Source organism: Heteronotia binoei, chromosome 14, assembly GCF_032191835.1.
Source record: "Heteronotia binoei isolate CCM8104 ecotype False Entrance Well chromosome 14, APGP_CSIRO_Hbin_v1, whole genome shotgun sequence".
Taxonomy (NCBI): Eukaryota; Metazoa; Chordata; class Lepidosauria; order Squamata; family Gekkonidae; genus Heteronotia; species Heteronotia binoei.
In genome coordinates, this window is record NC_083236.1 from 31,745,676 (window position 1) to 31,761,652 (window position 15,977).

The window sequence follows — 15,977 nt, forward strand, 5'->3', positions numbered from 1 at the left end:
GCCATTGGACTTCAGCTACAGCTGAACAATCATCCCCATAAAAATTCTTTATTAGTCTTCCAAGACCTTACATAGTGCCGAGAGAGACAGTGTGGTGTAACGGTTGGAGTGCACTCCCACTAAATGATGTGGGGGTAGGGTTGCCAGATCCAGGTTGGGAAACTCCTAAAGAATTGGGGGTGGAGCCTGCAGAAGTCAGTGCCTTTAGTGGGGCATAAAGCCATAGAGTCCACCCTCCAAAGCATCCATTTTCACTAGGGGAACAGATTTCTGTGGTCAAGAGAGGAGGTGCAATTCCAGGGGATCTCCAGGTTCTACTTAGCATCCCTAAGATCTGGAAGAGCCCATGTTCAGATCCACACACACACACACACACACACACCGCTGTTATGGAAGCATGCTGGGTATTCTTAGGCCAGTCATTCTCTCTCTCTCTCTCTCTCTCTTACCCTGTCCTACCTACCTCACAGTGTGGTTGTTAAGATAAAGTGGAGAAGGGGAGAATGATGTTGTCCTGATCCACAGTTCTTAGTACGGAGCTGTTGGGAATTTTAGCAGAAGGTGCTTCCTTATGCTACCGTGGACCTTGGCTGTTGAGCTCTAGCCCTAGCAGTCATTATATTGAATTGTGCCTATATATTCTCAGGCAAACAGTGCAAATGGCAAGGGTCATAATAGTTGCACTCTGGATTACATCTAGCTAGCTTTTCCTCTCAATCTCTCCCAGTCCCCTTCCTAACTGCAGCCTTCATCCTACATGACTGTGGTTCACGCATGGCTCATGATCCCCTGCAGAGCATTTTGAGACGGTCAAAGGACATCTTCCTTCCTCTTTCATGGCAGAAAGCTGCTAGGATCCAACCCATCCTTTCTGCACCTGGCAGGAGGCAAAGCGGTGTTTTGCTCCAGCAGTAGCTTTTAGACTGTATTTAGAAGGAGCTCCATTGCAGTTATCAATCTGTCGTGTCCAGGAGCAGAAATTTGGGCAGGAATTTTGGACTGCAGAAGGGCTGGTGAAACAGGTATCCCTTCCACAAGTGGAATGTCTGGTGGATCCAAGCTGCTGTGCCAAAGTCTCAGCGAAACCAAGGGAATGTTTTATGACTTGAATTCTTTCAGGTCAGGAGAAGCCAATGGACTACAGAGGTGGGTAATGTCACAGTCTGGGGAACCTTCTGACTAGGGAGGGCAGTGTATAAATTTGATTGCTCCGGGTCCCGGAGTGTTTCTAAAGTGGAAGCCACTTTCCCATTTTGATAAACCTTCAGAAGATAAACGGTGAAGCCACCTGGGGCAGGATGATGCAGGGCATTTTCCTTGCTGATTCATTTGCACCCCCACCTTTCTCCCCAATGGGGACCTGAAGCACATTATATTGTTTCATTTTGTCCTCATGGCAATCCTGTGAGGTAGATTAGGCTAAGTGTACATGACTAGTCCAAGGTCCTCCAGCAAGCTTCCATGGCTGAGGATTCAAACCTGGATCTCCTGGATCACAGTGCAACACTCTAACCGCTTCTCTATACTGGCTTTCCTTGTCCCAGGCCGCTAAAGGTGAACCCAGTCCCAAGCTGTTAATACTGTGGTGTGTGTTGTGCACTGTGATCTTCTGAGAAGGCACCTATTGCTATTGTTAAGCATCCTCCTCCTGACTGGCCTTGTTTCTGTTTTTCAATTCTTTGAAGTTCTGGGACTACCGACAGCCTCGAAAATACCTCAACATCCTGCCCTGTCAGGTTCCAGTCTGGAAGGCCAGATACACGGTAAGGGTATCTTTTGTAAGGCGGTGGCGGGGAAATGGGAGGGAATTGCTGCTAAAATAAATAAATTGGGACCAGTGGCTGACTTCCTGATGCCTGGTGGGGTTCTCTCAAAGATCTGTTAAGCAAGGACGGATTCACAGGATCAGGTAATGCAAGTTACACTGACTATTAAGGCACCCTGAATAGTCACTTAGTGCATTTAATACTAGGGCATCAACCAATGAAAGAATCTTAGTCTTTTGATTATACACATTTTAATCAGTTTAATTTATATAAATGAACAGCATTGCTGAAGTAAACATTCTGGGAAACACATAGTGTTCTTGAAAGCCTGTATTGGAAGATGTATTTGCATTAAAATTAATTGAGGGTTTTTAGAAAGTGGTTCCCAGTGAATCAGAGGTACCTTTTAAGTCAGCGAGAAGGCTTGTAATTGACCTAAACTCTTTGATATTCAGCCTGGGGCTTGTTGATCCAAAGTTCCAGGTGAATGGCTTTTTGCTGCCTTGAGGAGCAGCCAGTTGTTCTTTGTTGGAGAGAAGCATTAGCATGGCAAAAACAGGCCATGCAGTGGTGGAGAGAATTCTTCCATGACACAAACCCTTGACTTGGGTCTTCACCCAAGCCATGAGAGCCAGTTTGGTGTAGTGGTTAAGTGCGTGGACTCTTATCTGGGAGAACCGGGTTTGATTCCCCACTCCTCCACTTGCACCTGCTGGAATGGCCTTGGCTCAGCCATAGCTCTAGCAGAGCTATCCTTGAAAGGGCAGCTTCTGTGAGAGCCCTCTCAGCCCTACCCACCTCATAGGGTGTCTTTTGTGGGGGAGGAAGATATAGGAGATAGTAAGTCACTCTGAGTCTCTGAGAAGGGTGGGGTATAAATCTGCAATAATTATTCTTCTCCTCCTTCTCCTTTTCCTCCTCCTTTACCACCACCACCACCACCACCAAGGGTATACCTCCTGGCAATCACCTTGTGTTTCCCATCCCTAGCTCTCTAGGCCTATCACCCACAGTTCTCACCTTGACACTGGCAAAGTCTCAGAGCTTCCCTTCGTACTGGCATGCAACTTGGCTGTCATGTGACTTCCTGTCACTTTCTTGTCAGTTCAGTGGGGTCCCATGCTGGCTGGCCCGAGGTTGAAAACCACTCTAACCAGTTAATTAGTGAAGGGTACAATCCCGAGCCTGACTGCTTAGATGTAAGCTCTGTTTTGTTCAATAGGGATTACTCCCAGGGAAGCATTAGTGGGATTGCAGCCACAATGTTTCAGCCCTGTTGAAAATGTAGTGAGTAGGCTTGCAGGGTGGGAAGCCCCAAAATACACCATGCAAGGTTGAAGTGAAAGCTGTGAGCCTTAACCCAATATAAATGAGGTAGAGCAGTGGATTTTCTGTTAGTGTGAAATGCGCTGGGGTGTGAGTGCAGCTTGCATCTAGGCAAGAGAGGATAGGTGTTGCCCTGTGTTGTTTTCAGTAGCCCACTATGCAATCATCCCGCTGGCTTGGGAATGCTTTTTCAAGCATGCCTCTTAGCTTTTCCTTGAAACAGTCAATCAGGTTTTGCAAAGAGTTGCATGTCACGTTCTCAGGGTGCAGGCAGGCAGAGGTCCAAAGCCAGTCCAAAGTCAAAAGTCCAGAAAGTCAAGCAGAAGCCGAGTCATCAATGCAGAATCACAAACTGGAATCAGAAATCAATGTCCAAAAGCCACAAGGTCAGGGTGCCAAGGAAATCAAGCAGGTCAGGATCAGGAAGGAGCGTGGATGCAAGCCAGAGAATAGACTTGTTGCTTCCACAAGGTTACCAGGTCCTGGGTGGGAGCTATATGGGAGTCTCAATCAGCCTGCTCCCTAGGTGGCAGTGACTCTGCTAGAACTCAGGGCTGAGAGAACTGAAGCATCGGCGTGCCTCATGTCTTTGCTCTGAAAGTTCTTTCCGGAGCCTACTTCGAACGCTTGAGATAGGAGAAGGAGAACTCAGAGGAGATTGATTGTCAACAGCTGACACTGGTGCCTGGAGAGTGATTGATAGGCCAGCTGCTGTTTGTTCAGCTGAGGAACTGGCTGGCAACTCTTCCAGGTCTGTTAACCCTTTCAGCTCCTCATCGTCAGGGCTCATGACATTGCAAATATGCAAAGCTTGCCCACAGCTATAGTTCCTATTCCTGGTGGGTGACACCTACAACTCGCCACCTTCCTCTAGGGTCATGTATAGTAACAGTAACCCGTTTCAAGCATCCTGTGTGAAACTCAAGACAAAATCTTGTTCTCTCTGTAGAAATGAACAAGAAAGCAAAACAGATAATGTGGAGCTCTAGAAATGCATGAAGCAACTTGTTTCCAAAGCTGCCCAGAAGCTTGTAAAAATTAATGAATATCTTATTGCTGTTGCTGAATGTAATGGTTAGTGCATGCAGTCTGTTCTGTTCCCCCAACAGCCGTGCACCTCAGATTTTATTAAAAATTCGTGTGTACCTTTTCTTTGCCTGTGGCAAAGTGGGGTTTCGGACCTCAAAGTCCCTGGACTGGGCTACTAAAACTTCCTATTCTCCATCTCAGCCTTTCAGCAATGGGCTGGTGACCGTGATGGTCCCCCAGCTACGACGGGAGAACAGTCTTCTGCTCTGGAATATCTTCGACCTGAACACACCAGTTCACACCTTCGTAGGGCATGATGATGTGGTGCTAGAATTTCAGTGGCGGAAGCAGAAAGAAGGTACGTGAAAGATGAAGTGAACAATTTGAAGAAGAGGAAAAGGCCACATCAGTGACCATACTAAACCTGTTATTTAATAGCCCACATTGTACATCCCAACAGCAAAGCCAGAATTATAACTATGAAAACAACAAGAGCAATGGCATGAGAAAAACAGTAATAAGGACAGTAGCACAGCCACTAATAGATCCCTAAAGCAATTACCTGCATATAAATGGATAGAGCCAGTTTGGTGTAGTGGTTAAGTGTGCAGACTCTTATCTGGGAGAACCTGGTTTGATTCCCCACTCCTCCACTTGCAGCTGCTGGAATGGCCTTGGGTCAGCCATAGCTCTCATAGGAGTTGTCCTTGAAAGTGCAGCTTTGTGCCAATAAAGGTCCGAATTGAATTGAACTGAAAAGGCAGCTGCTGTGAGAGCTCTCTCAGCCCCACCCACTTCACAGGGTGGGGGAGGAAGATAAAGGAGATTGTGAGTCGTTCCGAGACTCTGAAATTTGGAGTAGAGGGCAGTTTATAAATCCAATATCTTTTTCTTCTTAGATAAACAAATTCCATCTCTTCAGTCTTGGATCCAAAAGATATGTGACTATTTTCTCTTAAGCAAAATTGCATTTTCCTCTTCCAATGCAACACCATTGCAATATGAGAAAAAAATTGTTATACCGTGGTATCCTGTGATAACCTATTTAATGGAACGAGAGATTTTACCTAGCAATCCTTTATATGCAAAAATGATATATTTTAACTTTGTAATAATGGAAATTATATTTTTATATCATTTGTATCTTTAGTTTGGTGACCATTATTATTGTCCATTTAATTTTTAATTTTTGCCAAGTAATTTTTTTTAAAGCAAGTACCAAGTACATGGTTGTAGGATACAACATAGGCACTGTAAGCAACATTTTATTGATGCATGTAAACAGTTGTAAACGTATAGGTTTATTTGTCCAACAAACTTCCTCCTCCCAACTGGCATGTCAAGTGTAGCATAGGATATAAACACATAAAAATAATAATACTTGCCCCATGTCCTCCCTTTACCTGCACTTAAAGCCTCATCTGGGAAATCTGCAAATAGCAGTTTGTGTCTGTTCCTTCTTACAGTTGCCAGGTGATGCTTTCTCACCAGCCAAGAGTAAAGCTGAAGTGAGCCACAGTTTCTCACCAGCAGCCTTCCATGAGCATCACACACCCATCACTTGCCAAACAAATAGTTTGGCAGAGATGTAACCCAAAGGTTCTGTGACAAACCAGCCTCAAAACAACTCAAATATACTGAAATACAGGGGTAGAATTCTAGCAGGAGCTCCTTTGCATATTAGGCCACACTCCCAATGTAGCCAGTCCTCCAAGAGCTTACAAGGCTCTTTTTTGTAAGCTCTTGGAGGACTGGCTACATCAGGGGGTTGGCCTAATATGCAAAGGAGCTCCTGCTAGAATTCCACCGCTGCTGAAATACAATAAACATTTCTTGTTAAAGATATTTAAATCAGTTTACAAAATAAGTTTAGAATAAATATTGCCATGCAAACCAGGAATTTAAATGGTGAGTCAGAAACCCATTTCATAAGGAAAAGTCCAACATATCTCTTCAAAATATATCTTCAAAATACAAGAAGTCAGATTATGTCCTCCAGATGTGCAGCTAGCACAAAATTCTTGGTGCACAGCTATGCACAAGCAAATCCTTAATGTGACGAGGTGGTATTCCAGTTTCCTCATTTCACAAGAGTTTTACCCAACTTCACATTCACAAAATTAGGATATGGCAAGAACGCTTCAAAGCAGTATATTTCAATATATTTGAGTTGTTTTGAGGCTGGCTTGTCACGGAACCTTTGGGTTACATCTCTGCCAAACAAATAGTTTGTGCAGACCTTTGGGGCCCATGAAGGTATGCCTATTACAACTATTTTTGCCCTGGCTTCCTGTCTGTTCTGAACACAGGGTCCTTGGTTCTTACCTTTTAAAAGCTTGTCACAGCCTAGGGTCCTCATATCTGCAAGATCACCCCTGTATACTCCTCAGTGACAGTTATGCTGTCAATCAAGGCCGTCTGTTGATTTCAACTGGCAGGCAAGCTACCCTGACTAGGGCTTTCTCTGTGGCAGTTCCACTATTGTGAAACAGTCTTCTTGAGGATGTGAGGAATGCCTTCTTTTGATCTGGTCTTCTAAGCAGTAGAATTGAAGTATGCCATCTGTGTCTGAAAATGTGGGGCTAAGGCATGTTTCCCACAGCCTGACTTTCCCACATCCCTGTTTTCTCCTTCCCCTTGAAGCTGGCCAGTGGTAAATAGTATCTGATGTGTATTTTTGTTTGTTCTTGCAGGCTCCAAGGACTACCAGCTGGTCACATGGTCTCGAGATCAGACACTGCGGATGTGGCGTGTTGATTGCCAGCTGCAGAGGGTAGGTCTGACAGATAGCAGATTTCTTTCTTCCTGGGTCTTGAAGTGCAAGTGAGAGGTTCTACCAAACCAGTCTTTTTCAGCTGTACATTTGTCTGACTTAAACCCCACTATTCTGGACCATTTCCTTCCATGCATCTGCTGGGGAGGCTTCTCGTTAGGGTTTGTTCGGTGAACAAACCAAACAATTGAGGGGATCCCTCCGGAAGAAACACCTCTTAGTTCTCATAGAAGTAGGGCTCCTGCTTGAAAGCTTCCAAAGGCAGCAATTTCCACTTTCAAACCAAATCTTCCATCATCCTGCTGGGCTTGCCCTTAGGAAGCCTTTTGTGAATCTAGCCAACAATATGCATCGTTGCTGCTTCTTATTTCTTTGCTTAAGCAAATGAATTAACCATTTTTGGTGGGGTTTCAGCAGATTTGTGTACCCGTTTTGGTCCACAGGTTGGCTAGCAATGGGGCTGAACATCTAGTAAGCTTATGGGGTGCAGGTATAATTTCATACAGGCAGGATCTTAGGCCCCGTTTTTGACAGGGGCATGCTCTGTTGCATTCTCCACCTCCTGACATGCTTGGCTGTGCTTCTACTTTTGCTGCCTCTTGTTCCAGCTGTGCTCCAATGACCTCCTGGATGGGGTGGACGAGCTCATCGATGGGATTTCTCTCCTGCCAGAGCCAGACAAGCCCCTGCCCGTCCAAGACTCTGAGCCCCAGCAAAATTTCAACCATGGAGAGGAGGAAGGTGAGGTAGGACACTTGGAGGAGAGTTGGCTTGAGAGCTTAACCGGCTGCTCCTAGCTTCACTGGTGGAGACGTTTTGGGAGCATGCAAGAAGAGGTTGTTCCAAAACCAGGTCAACAGATTGACCATCCTTGTTGTTATAGGAGTCCTGTTCCCTGCCACCAGCTCCAACTGTGGCTTAGTGGTAGAGCATCTGCTTGGTATATGGATGGTCACAGGTTCAGTCCTTGGCACCAGGTGGAAGGGGATGTGAAAGATTCAATCTGAGACCTTGGACAGCTGCTACCAGTCTGAGGAATCAGTACTGACCTTGGTGGACTAGTAGTCTGATTCAGAATCAGGCAGCCTCATATTTTCCCATTCTCCCCTGATAGATCGCTTTCTTGCAGTAGGGGTTGTGATGGAACTGGCTCTATTTGACTTACAGACTGGGTTCTGCCAGCCCCATCCTGGGCTTGTGTCACTTCTTGGAGGGTGCCACTAGGGTGCGCTGCCAGCGGCTGCTCAGTTTAGGGGGCCTGACTGAGAGGAACAGGACTCTCAATCCCCCTTCCCAATTCTGAGGCACAGTCTCAAGGCCTTCTGCTACCCAGCACCTGGTTACCACAGAGACCAAATTCCTTCTTCAGGGGACCCCTGGGGGATTGGTAACAATTGCATTGCCCGCTTGCCTTCCCTCTTCCTGGGGCTCCCCTCTTAAAGTAACGTGGTCTAAAGGCAGTTGGGGAACTATGCAGCAGAGATTTACTGCCAGCATTCAAAATACTTAAATGGTTATTAAAAAGACAAAGATTTCAAGCATACTTTTAGCACAGCACCAGAGCAGCAACCAGAAAGACAGAAAAGCTGGTTTTAATCTTTCTTTCCCTTGTTCTAAAAACATACTATATGAGATGTTGAAGTAGAGCAGGCAATTCTAAGCTGAGTAAGTTACCAATATGTTCTAAGGCTGTCTCATTACTTCAGGCTTCCTGTGTTCAGCCAGACAGCCAGGCCCAGCTACATGGTCAAAATGGCCTCTGCCTGCTGACTAGAGGTCAGCAGTCTGTTCTCTTCCAAGGAACAGCATTAAGAGGCCCTCCCCCTTGGGAGCAAGCACTTTTATTAAACCTCTTACTCCACCCATTTTACATCACTCTCCACTCCTTGTTATCTTGTCTGCCCAGATGCAGGCTTCTTTCCTGTTGTCTCAAGGAAACCCCTTGCATCCTGGGAAGTCTCCAGCTCATTCCTGGAGATAGTCTCCGGGCTGGTCTAGCCCAATGCCTTCCCCATTCTGTTTCTTGCCTGGAGGAGCCGGATGAGCTGGCTCATCCTGTTGTCTCTTCAGCCATATCTGTCAGCATCTCTTAAGAGGTAGCCCAGATGCTTCTGTAATTCCATGAGCTAATTTCTTCCCCCATCCTCCTGCTTGTCTCTGAGCTCAGAAACAGAAACTTTTAAAGCCTGCTTGGCACCTCTCTAGGCATTTCTCCACAGGGGTGCTGTGGAACTTTGTGGAACTCCTTTAGTCTCAGACAGGGAGTCTCCAGAATTCCACTTCTTGAAGCCAGATTGGATTTTGCATCTGCAATCTGGGATGCTGATACAGCTTATTGCTTAGGAAGCAGAAGAGTTCAGCTTCTTGCCATCTGCTCAGGATGCCAGGATCCCATTTCGGTCAATCCTGTCATCAGACTGCTGCAGCAGGTTTCTTTTAAGTAATGCGGCAGGTTGGGAGCAGGTGCCACTTTTTTTTTTTTTTTTTTAGTTTCAAAGCAAACTTTATTAAAGATAGGAGCACATTACAAACAGAGAAAAAGAAGCAATTCATTCTCACCCACAATGATCCTTTATACATTTATCTACAACCTATGCAGGGTAAGGGAAGGCAGAAATACATTGCAGGATAAAACAAGTGAAATAAGACCAGTCGCAAAAGGAGATATAGGTTGTGAAAAAAATTAAGAGATTAAGAAATTAAACCTCGGTCAACAAAAGGAGTCCCCCCACAGTGCCATCTAAGCAGAATTGTATCCTAAGTTTGTTGACTTCACTGGGCTCAGAATTCTGTTTAGGGTTGCTCAGACAGTGCATCAGTTACCCATTTTCGCCTGGACATTCTCTTTCCGTGCTTGCTTGCACTCAGCCTTTGAGGCAAGTTGCAGGTTATATTTCCAGGCTTAGATCATAAGAAATGAAGTTCTGCCTGTGTTTAAAAGCTCCAGAGATGGCATCAAGATTCAGCATGGCTTCGTGGATAAGAAGTCGGGCTAGGATCCTGGGAGACCAGGGTTTGAGTCCCCACTTGTATCATGGAAGCTTGCTGATGACCTTGGGCCCATCATAATCTCTCAGGCTGGCCTACCTCACAGGGTTCTTGTGAGAAAATAGAGGAGGAGAAAACAGTGTTCTGCACTGCTTTGAGTCCCCAGTGGGGTATAAATCAATAAACGGAAGTACAATGCATGAAACCCCATTGTCTTGAATGTTCCCTGGTGCTGGTCCAACAGACCAGCCCCAGCTGATCATGTGCCAGGCACCTGCATGCTTAGGGCCTTTTGCCAGCTGTATCAGCCTCACCTTTGTCTCTCCTCAGTTTGGGGCAGAAGAGAATGTACCAGTCCTTGGCATTACTTTTCCAGCATGGACTGATCTTTGTTTTCCTGGCAGCCTTGAAAGAAGAATCCCAACATAGTCTCCTGGTGGGGAAGAAACTGGACCAGTTGGGCCTGCCACAAACGTTGCAGCAGGAATTCTCTCTGATCAACGTGCAGATTCGAAATGTGAACATGGAGGTGAGAAGTGAAAAGTCAAAGGGACCGCTGAGGTGAGGGCAGAGCAGAGCGGCTTCCTCCCAATGGCATGGTAGCCGCCTGGAATGGAGGCAGTTCTGGCTTTTGTTTGCTGCCCCTTCTTCCAGGCTGCCTTTCCTTGAACTTGAGAGACTGAGGGAAGGACAGAACTCCAGCTGTTTGACAGGCAGGAACATGGCATGTTTTACTGGGCTTGCATCATCTGTCCCTCCTTCCTTCTGCAGGCACACAGAATGCAGTTAAAAGGTTCCCGGTTTGGGAAGGCTTTGACCAAAATACCACTTTGGTGGGGTGTTAGAATGCAGGCACTTGGGCCAACAGGAGCATTTGCATAAAAGACATCTTGGCAAACTGGCAATTGATTGAATTCTCGGTGAATTGGGAAGCTTTGAGCCCACTCTGCCTGTCAGCCAAGGAGGGGATAGAGCACACAGCTGCACCAAACAAGCTGCATTCCTGGCTGTCCTGAATCAACTGAGATTTGTCAAGGTCTGTAAATGCAGTGGACTTTTTCTCCACCTTGAACAGCCTGGCAGCCTTTGGTGGAACCAATTCAAAGTTCCGTGTCTTGGATGTCTATTGCGGACTGTCTGTTCAGTCATGAAAAGAATGTACGTTTTCCCTATCAGTTTTTTTTTCCAAAATTTCTTCACAAACAAGGGAAAAATCATAGCTAAAAACTAAGTCAAATTAAAGCAAGAATGTAAAACATGGGGGTTTTACCCCTTTGTAATCTTGACATCTACAGAAAATGAGTTTTTGGACAGGGACTTTTAAAAATAGTTTAAATAATATGGGGTTTAGTGTGTTTACAATCCCTCTCCCCTAGTTTTTATTAATTTGTATGTTTTCTTGAACTGTAACCTCTAAGAGCAATAGAGATCGCTCTTTCAGGGAGGGATTAATTTGTTAATAATTTAAATAGTAATAAGTATTAATACTTTAAATAAAGAGGGAGTTCTAGATCTCCTCCTGCCACTAGGGAGGTGTGGGTTGCTTTTCCGTCTCACTGAGTTGAGAGACCAGTTTGGGGATGCCTTGGGTTGAATCCAACCCACTTATCTGCTGGTGAAAAAGGAATGGTTGGCCACTCCCCCCCCCTAAAAGGCTATGATGGGACCTACGTGGACAAAAGCTAGGTGGAGTTGGGACTTTGGTAAGGAGGGAGATGGGGCAATGCTGAGTGAAAAAGTTTGCTGGACCCAGTCTTTCTTGTGCTGCACTTTACCCTTTGAAGAAGAAGTAAGATGCAGTCCTCATTTAACTAGAACAGGGTTCCCCATCCTGGAGCGCATAGGTCCCCTAGCACATTCCCAAGGCTTGCCATGAGCTGCTGGGAAGTGAACAGGACCAGTGTTTAAACAGGGCCTGTGATTTGCTGTCTTCATACAGATAAAGGGGTCTTTCCTCTTCTCCCCTACTGGTAGGGTTGCCTGGTGTATTTACCCAGCCAGTTGAGAGTGGGAGGTAGCCTTCCTGGAGTGCAGAGGACAGGGCGACATCGCTGTGTGCAATGACATCACACGGAAGCGATGTCATCGCACCGGGCATGTTGCACATCAACACTTTAGCATTTTGGTAAAAATCCTATGGTTAACATAGCGTTTTGGCCGAAATGCTAGAGTGTCATTGCACAACATTCTCAGTACGATGACATGACTTCCATGTGATGTCATTGCACCAATGATGTAAACATGGAAGAAGGCTGTTCAGGGGAGGGGCTTTCCTTGCAGGCCAGCTGGTTGGTAGCAGATTGAAGCCCCCAGAATTGGGGGAAACCCCGCCCTGGGTGGGGGTCTGGCAACCCTACCTACTGGGTGTGTGCTTTGTGTGTGTGTGTTGTTCCCCAATGCCCTTCTCCTAGTGTATGTATGTGTACATGCTTGGTGCTGCCTCCTGCATCCACCTCTCTCTTTCAAAATAACCAAAAAAAGCCTGCAGGCTCAAAAAGGTCAGGGACCGCTGAACTAGAATCCTTCCTGCTATGCTTTGCATGCTTTCCTTTGGCAGATGGATGCTGTCAATCGTAGCTGCACAGTTTCCGTGCACTGCAGCAACCACCGGGTCAAGATGCTGGTGATGTTCCCTGCACAGTACCCCAACAATGCCGCTCCATCCTTTCAGTTTGTCAGTCAGACAACCATCCCCTCCACCATGAAGGTCAAGCTGTTGAAGGTGAGACTGTACATGTGTGACAGAGCTATTGACTGGGTGTGGCTGGAGATATCTGAGAGTGGGTGGCAAGGGCCCTGAGCACAGGTGGCTCTAAAAGGGTTAGCAGGCAGATTCATGGGAGAGAAGTCCATCAGTGGCTGACTATTAGCCAAGATAACTAAAAGGGAGCCTCCACATTCAGAGGCAGTGCACCTCCAAATGCCAGTGCTACAGAAGCAGCTATAGAGCAATGGCTTAGGCTGTGTTCGTTGGCCCTTCCAGGCAACAGGCTGGCCACTGTGTGAAACAGAACGCTAGGCTAGATGCACCACTGGTCTGATTCATTTGGACCATCTCTTATGGGTGTCCTACTTTTCTGAGCTGGAGCCCACAGTTGGCATCAGCATACCCTCAGGTGGGGTGGTTGTTGGGGCCCAGGGCTTCTGGCCCAGCCCACTCCCACTGACCATGCACTTTCCCTTATGGCTACCTGCCATTCCCTAGCCTGCTTCCTTGCAAGCACTCTGTCATCCATGCTTCCAGTGGTATGTGTTGTCCAGCTTCATCAGAGAACAGATGTGCATGGTACAGGTGTCAGTGAGCGTGCGCAGTTTGAGGGCTCATAAAGGGATAGGGGAAGTATACACAATCCTGTGGGGCAGTGGGTGGGAAGGGAGGCACGGGAGAGCCTGGCAACCACTATTGAGGATGCCCCAAAATTGGGAACCAGGCCTGCTGGAGTCTTGAGAGTCTTTGGGAAGACTAGAGCTGGAGACAATCCCCTTCAAGCTAGTCTTTGCATCTCTTTCAGATCCTGAAGGACACGTCCATGCAGAAGGTGAAGCGGAACCAGTGCTGCCTGGAGCCGTGTCTACGCCAGTTGGTTTCCTGCCTGGAGTCTGTTGTGGTAGGGAACAAGCCTTCACCCTCTCCTACCTATCGCAGTGTCCCTCTTGGCCTGCGTTCCTTGCTCTGTCGGCCCCAACAGCGCTGGGCTCCTTGCTGTGCAACTTGACATTTTTATCTCTTTAAAAAGTTTATTAACTCCCTCTCCATAAAGAAATAATATGCCCCAGAGCAGCTCATGGCAATCCTTTACGACATTGATAATAAATAAACGCTTACAATGACAAGCTTAAAAGTAACCAATCTCAAGGTTGTGATAAAAATAGAAAACAACCCTAAAGTATCTCTGCAATATTGGAGGGATACTTTTAGTAGTTTTAAAATGTGACTTTATTGTGTGCTTTAAAAAATCTGTTAGCTGCCTTTGGTGGCCCTTGTGAGGGCGGAAAGGTGGTCTATAAATTTTGTAAAATAAAGCATAAAAGAAATACGATGGCATAACATAAGAAACATGAATTGGAAAAGTGAAATATATAATTATATATAATCTAATTAGGATAATTAGAATAGTTATAACTGGGCTTGTAATTAGCTCGCTACACTGATCCTACTATCTAGCAGGATCAGGATGACATTTTGTATCCTCTCTACTTCCCACTGAAGAAAGGTGAGGCCTACAAGGTAGTTACTTGCCTGACATCACCTAGTGAATTTAACAGCATAGTAGGTATTTGAACTTGGGGGTCCAGGGGAGCATTTGTTCATACAATAGGCTTTCTTTGCTTATCCATGACACATTAAACCAGGAGCTCAGAACACACATGGGACAGATACAGAAATCAAACCCCAAGTTTTTAGGATTCTCTGATGCCTAAAAGTTGTGGGCCAGGCAACCTGGACTGCTGTGCAGATCAGAAAACGAATTTCTTCTGCTTCTCTGACTCCTGAAAAATTTTCCTGGCTCCGAAAGCTTGCAGAAAGTTTCCCTCTCTGCTATGCGAAGCACCTTTCAAATAAAAAAAGGTGTGTTTCCCCCTACGTTGTAAATCAGAAGCCACTTGTTCAGTTTGTGTGGCCAAAGCCTTTCTGTGTTGTGGGTTTGTCAGATGCTATGCTGCTGTTTGCACGCACTACGGGAAGCTCCTTGACTGACTCTAAAGCTTTTGAGGCACCCTCTCCCAGCTGTTTTGTATCACTGTGGTGAATTTGGATATGTGGAAGAGAGCACTCTTTTAGGGGATCCACTGTAGAAAATAGCGCAGTTCTAAAGCCCCTCTGCGTTCCCAAGAGCCGGCTTTGCATTTTCTCTGTAGCTGGACCACACTGCTACATTTTGGTCCTTGATACCAAGTTCTTGCATGTGTTGTGTGGTTGAAATCCAGTATTGCAGGAGCATAGAGAGAGGGGAAATGAGCAAGCTATTGTTAGCCAAGGCTGCCTTTCTCTCCAATTTGATGTTTTAGAGCAGGGCTGTAACATTTCCATATCTTGGACCCCACCGGTATTGCTCAGTCAGCAATATAGGGCCCACTGACATGCAAGTACATGACAGGAAGTTCCTGTGGCGTCAAGAGTCCAGCATCATCAGGGAACAGACAGAGTCATGTTATTGGAGGAGCAGGGCCGGCCCTAGGGCACATGGTGCCCTAAGCAGGCCACCCCCTGCCCCGCTCCTGCATGGCACTGCCCCCCTTCGCAGCGCCACCCCATGGTAACGCAGCCCACCACCTGCACAGCAAGGAAGGAGAGATGGAGGCAGGGACGGCAGGGCGAGAGTGGGGAAGGTGGCGTGTGAGTGGGGAAGCTGGCACGAGAGCGGGGAAGTCGGTGTGAGAGCGAAAAAGGCAGCGCAAGAGCAGGAAAGGCCTCTACGAGTCACGTGGGGCCACCCAGTTCGATACCCCCCAGGGCTGGTGCCCTAGGCAGATGCCTAACTTGCCTAGTGGAAGGGCCAGCCCTGTGAAGGAGGAATACTTGGGAGGATGGACTAACCAGTGGTGAAGGGAAGCCACGTTGCAAAGGTCGTGTGGTGTTGTGGACCAAATTGCTGGGTGGAGTTGTTGCTTGGCAAAGGACCTGCATTTGTGTACAGAGCAGAGCACTAGACTGTCTGCCTCTCTTTACATGCTGTAAGCAGCAAGGCAACAAGGCAAGGTCACTTAGTAGCAAAAAGGTTTCTTATTAGCAGAGGTAGAGCCCTGGCTGGCTACTTCTTGCCCCTACTATCTTATACAGACTTGTCACTCATCCTGACAACCATTAGGGATTCGTTGGGGCCTTAATCCTGAAGTTAAGTGTCTGGATTCAGGGCTGTGTACATGCAACTCTTGTTTTGTGTTTTTATGTTTCAGAACCAAGAGGATAATAATTCCAGCAACCCCTACGCGCTCCCAAACTCAGTAACTCCTCCTTTGCCAACCTTTCCCAGAGTCTCCAATGCTTATGGCTCCTATCAGGATTCCAATATCCCTTTCCCACGTACCTCCGGAGCCCGGTTCTGCGGGGCAGGTTGGTCGCACCTTCGTTATGTGCAGAGGAAGAGTGGAAA

At 46.6% G+C, this 15,977-nt stretch overlaps 1 protein-coding gene across 2 annotated transcripts in view; it reads left to right on the top strand.

The window, feature by feature from the left end:
- The window catches only part of WDR59 (WD repeat domain 59), a 257,231-nt gene that overhangs the window by 40,620 nt on the left and 200,634 nt on the right, over positions 1-15,977 (top strand). For both annotated transcript variants that reach the window (XR_009556193.1, XM_060254132.1), the window contains exons 9-16: positions 1,686-1,763; positions 4,323-4,479; positions 6,815-6,894; positions 7,503-7,635; positions 10,287-10,411; positions 12,440-12,604; positions 13,395-13,490; positions 15,781-15,937. Coding sequence is in view for 1 of the 2 variants with exons in the window: in XM_060254132.1 (XP_060110115.1) it covers positions 1,686-1,763; positions 4,323-4,479; positions 6,815-6,894; positions 7,503-7,635; positions 10,287-10,411; positions 12,440-12,604; positions 13,395-13,490; positions 15,781-15,937 (991 nt within the window). In the remaining variant the exon portion in view is untranslated. The remainder of the gene's footprint in view (positions 1-1,685; positions 1,764-4,322; positions 4,480-6,814; positions 6,895-7,502; positions 7,636-10,286; positions 10,412-12,439; positions 12,605-13,394; positions 13,491-15,780; positions 15,938-15,977) is intronic.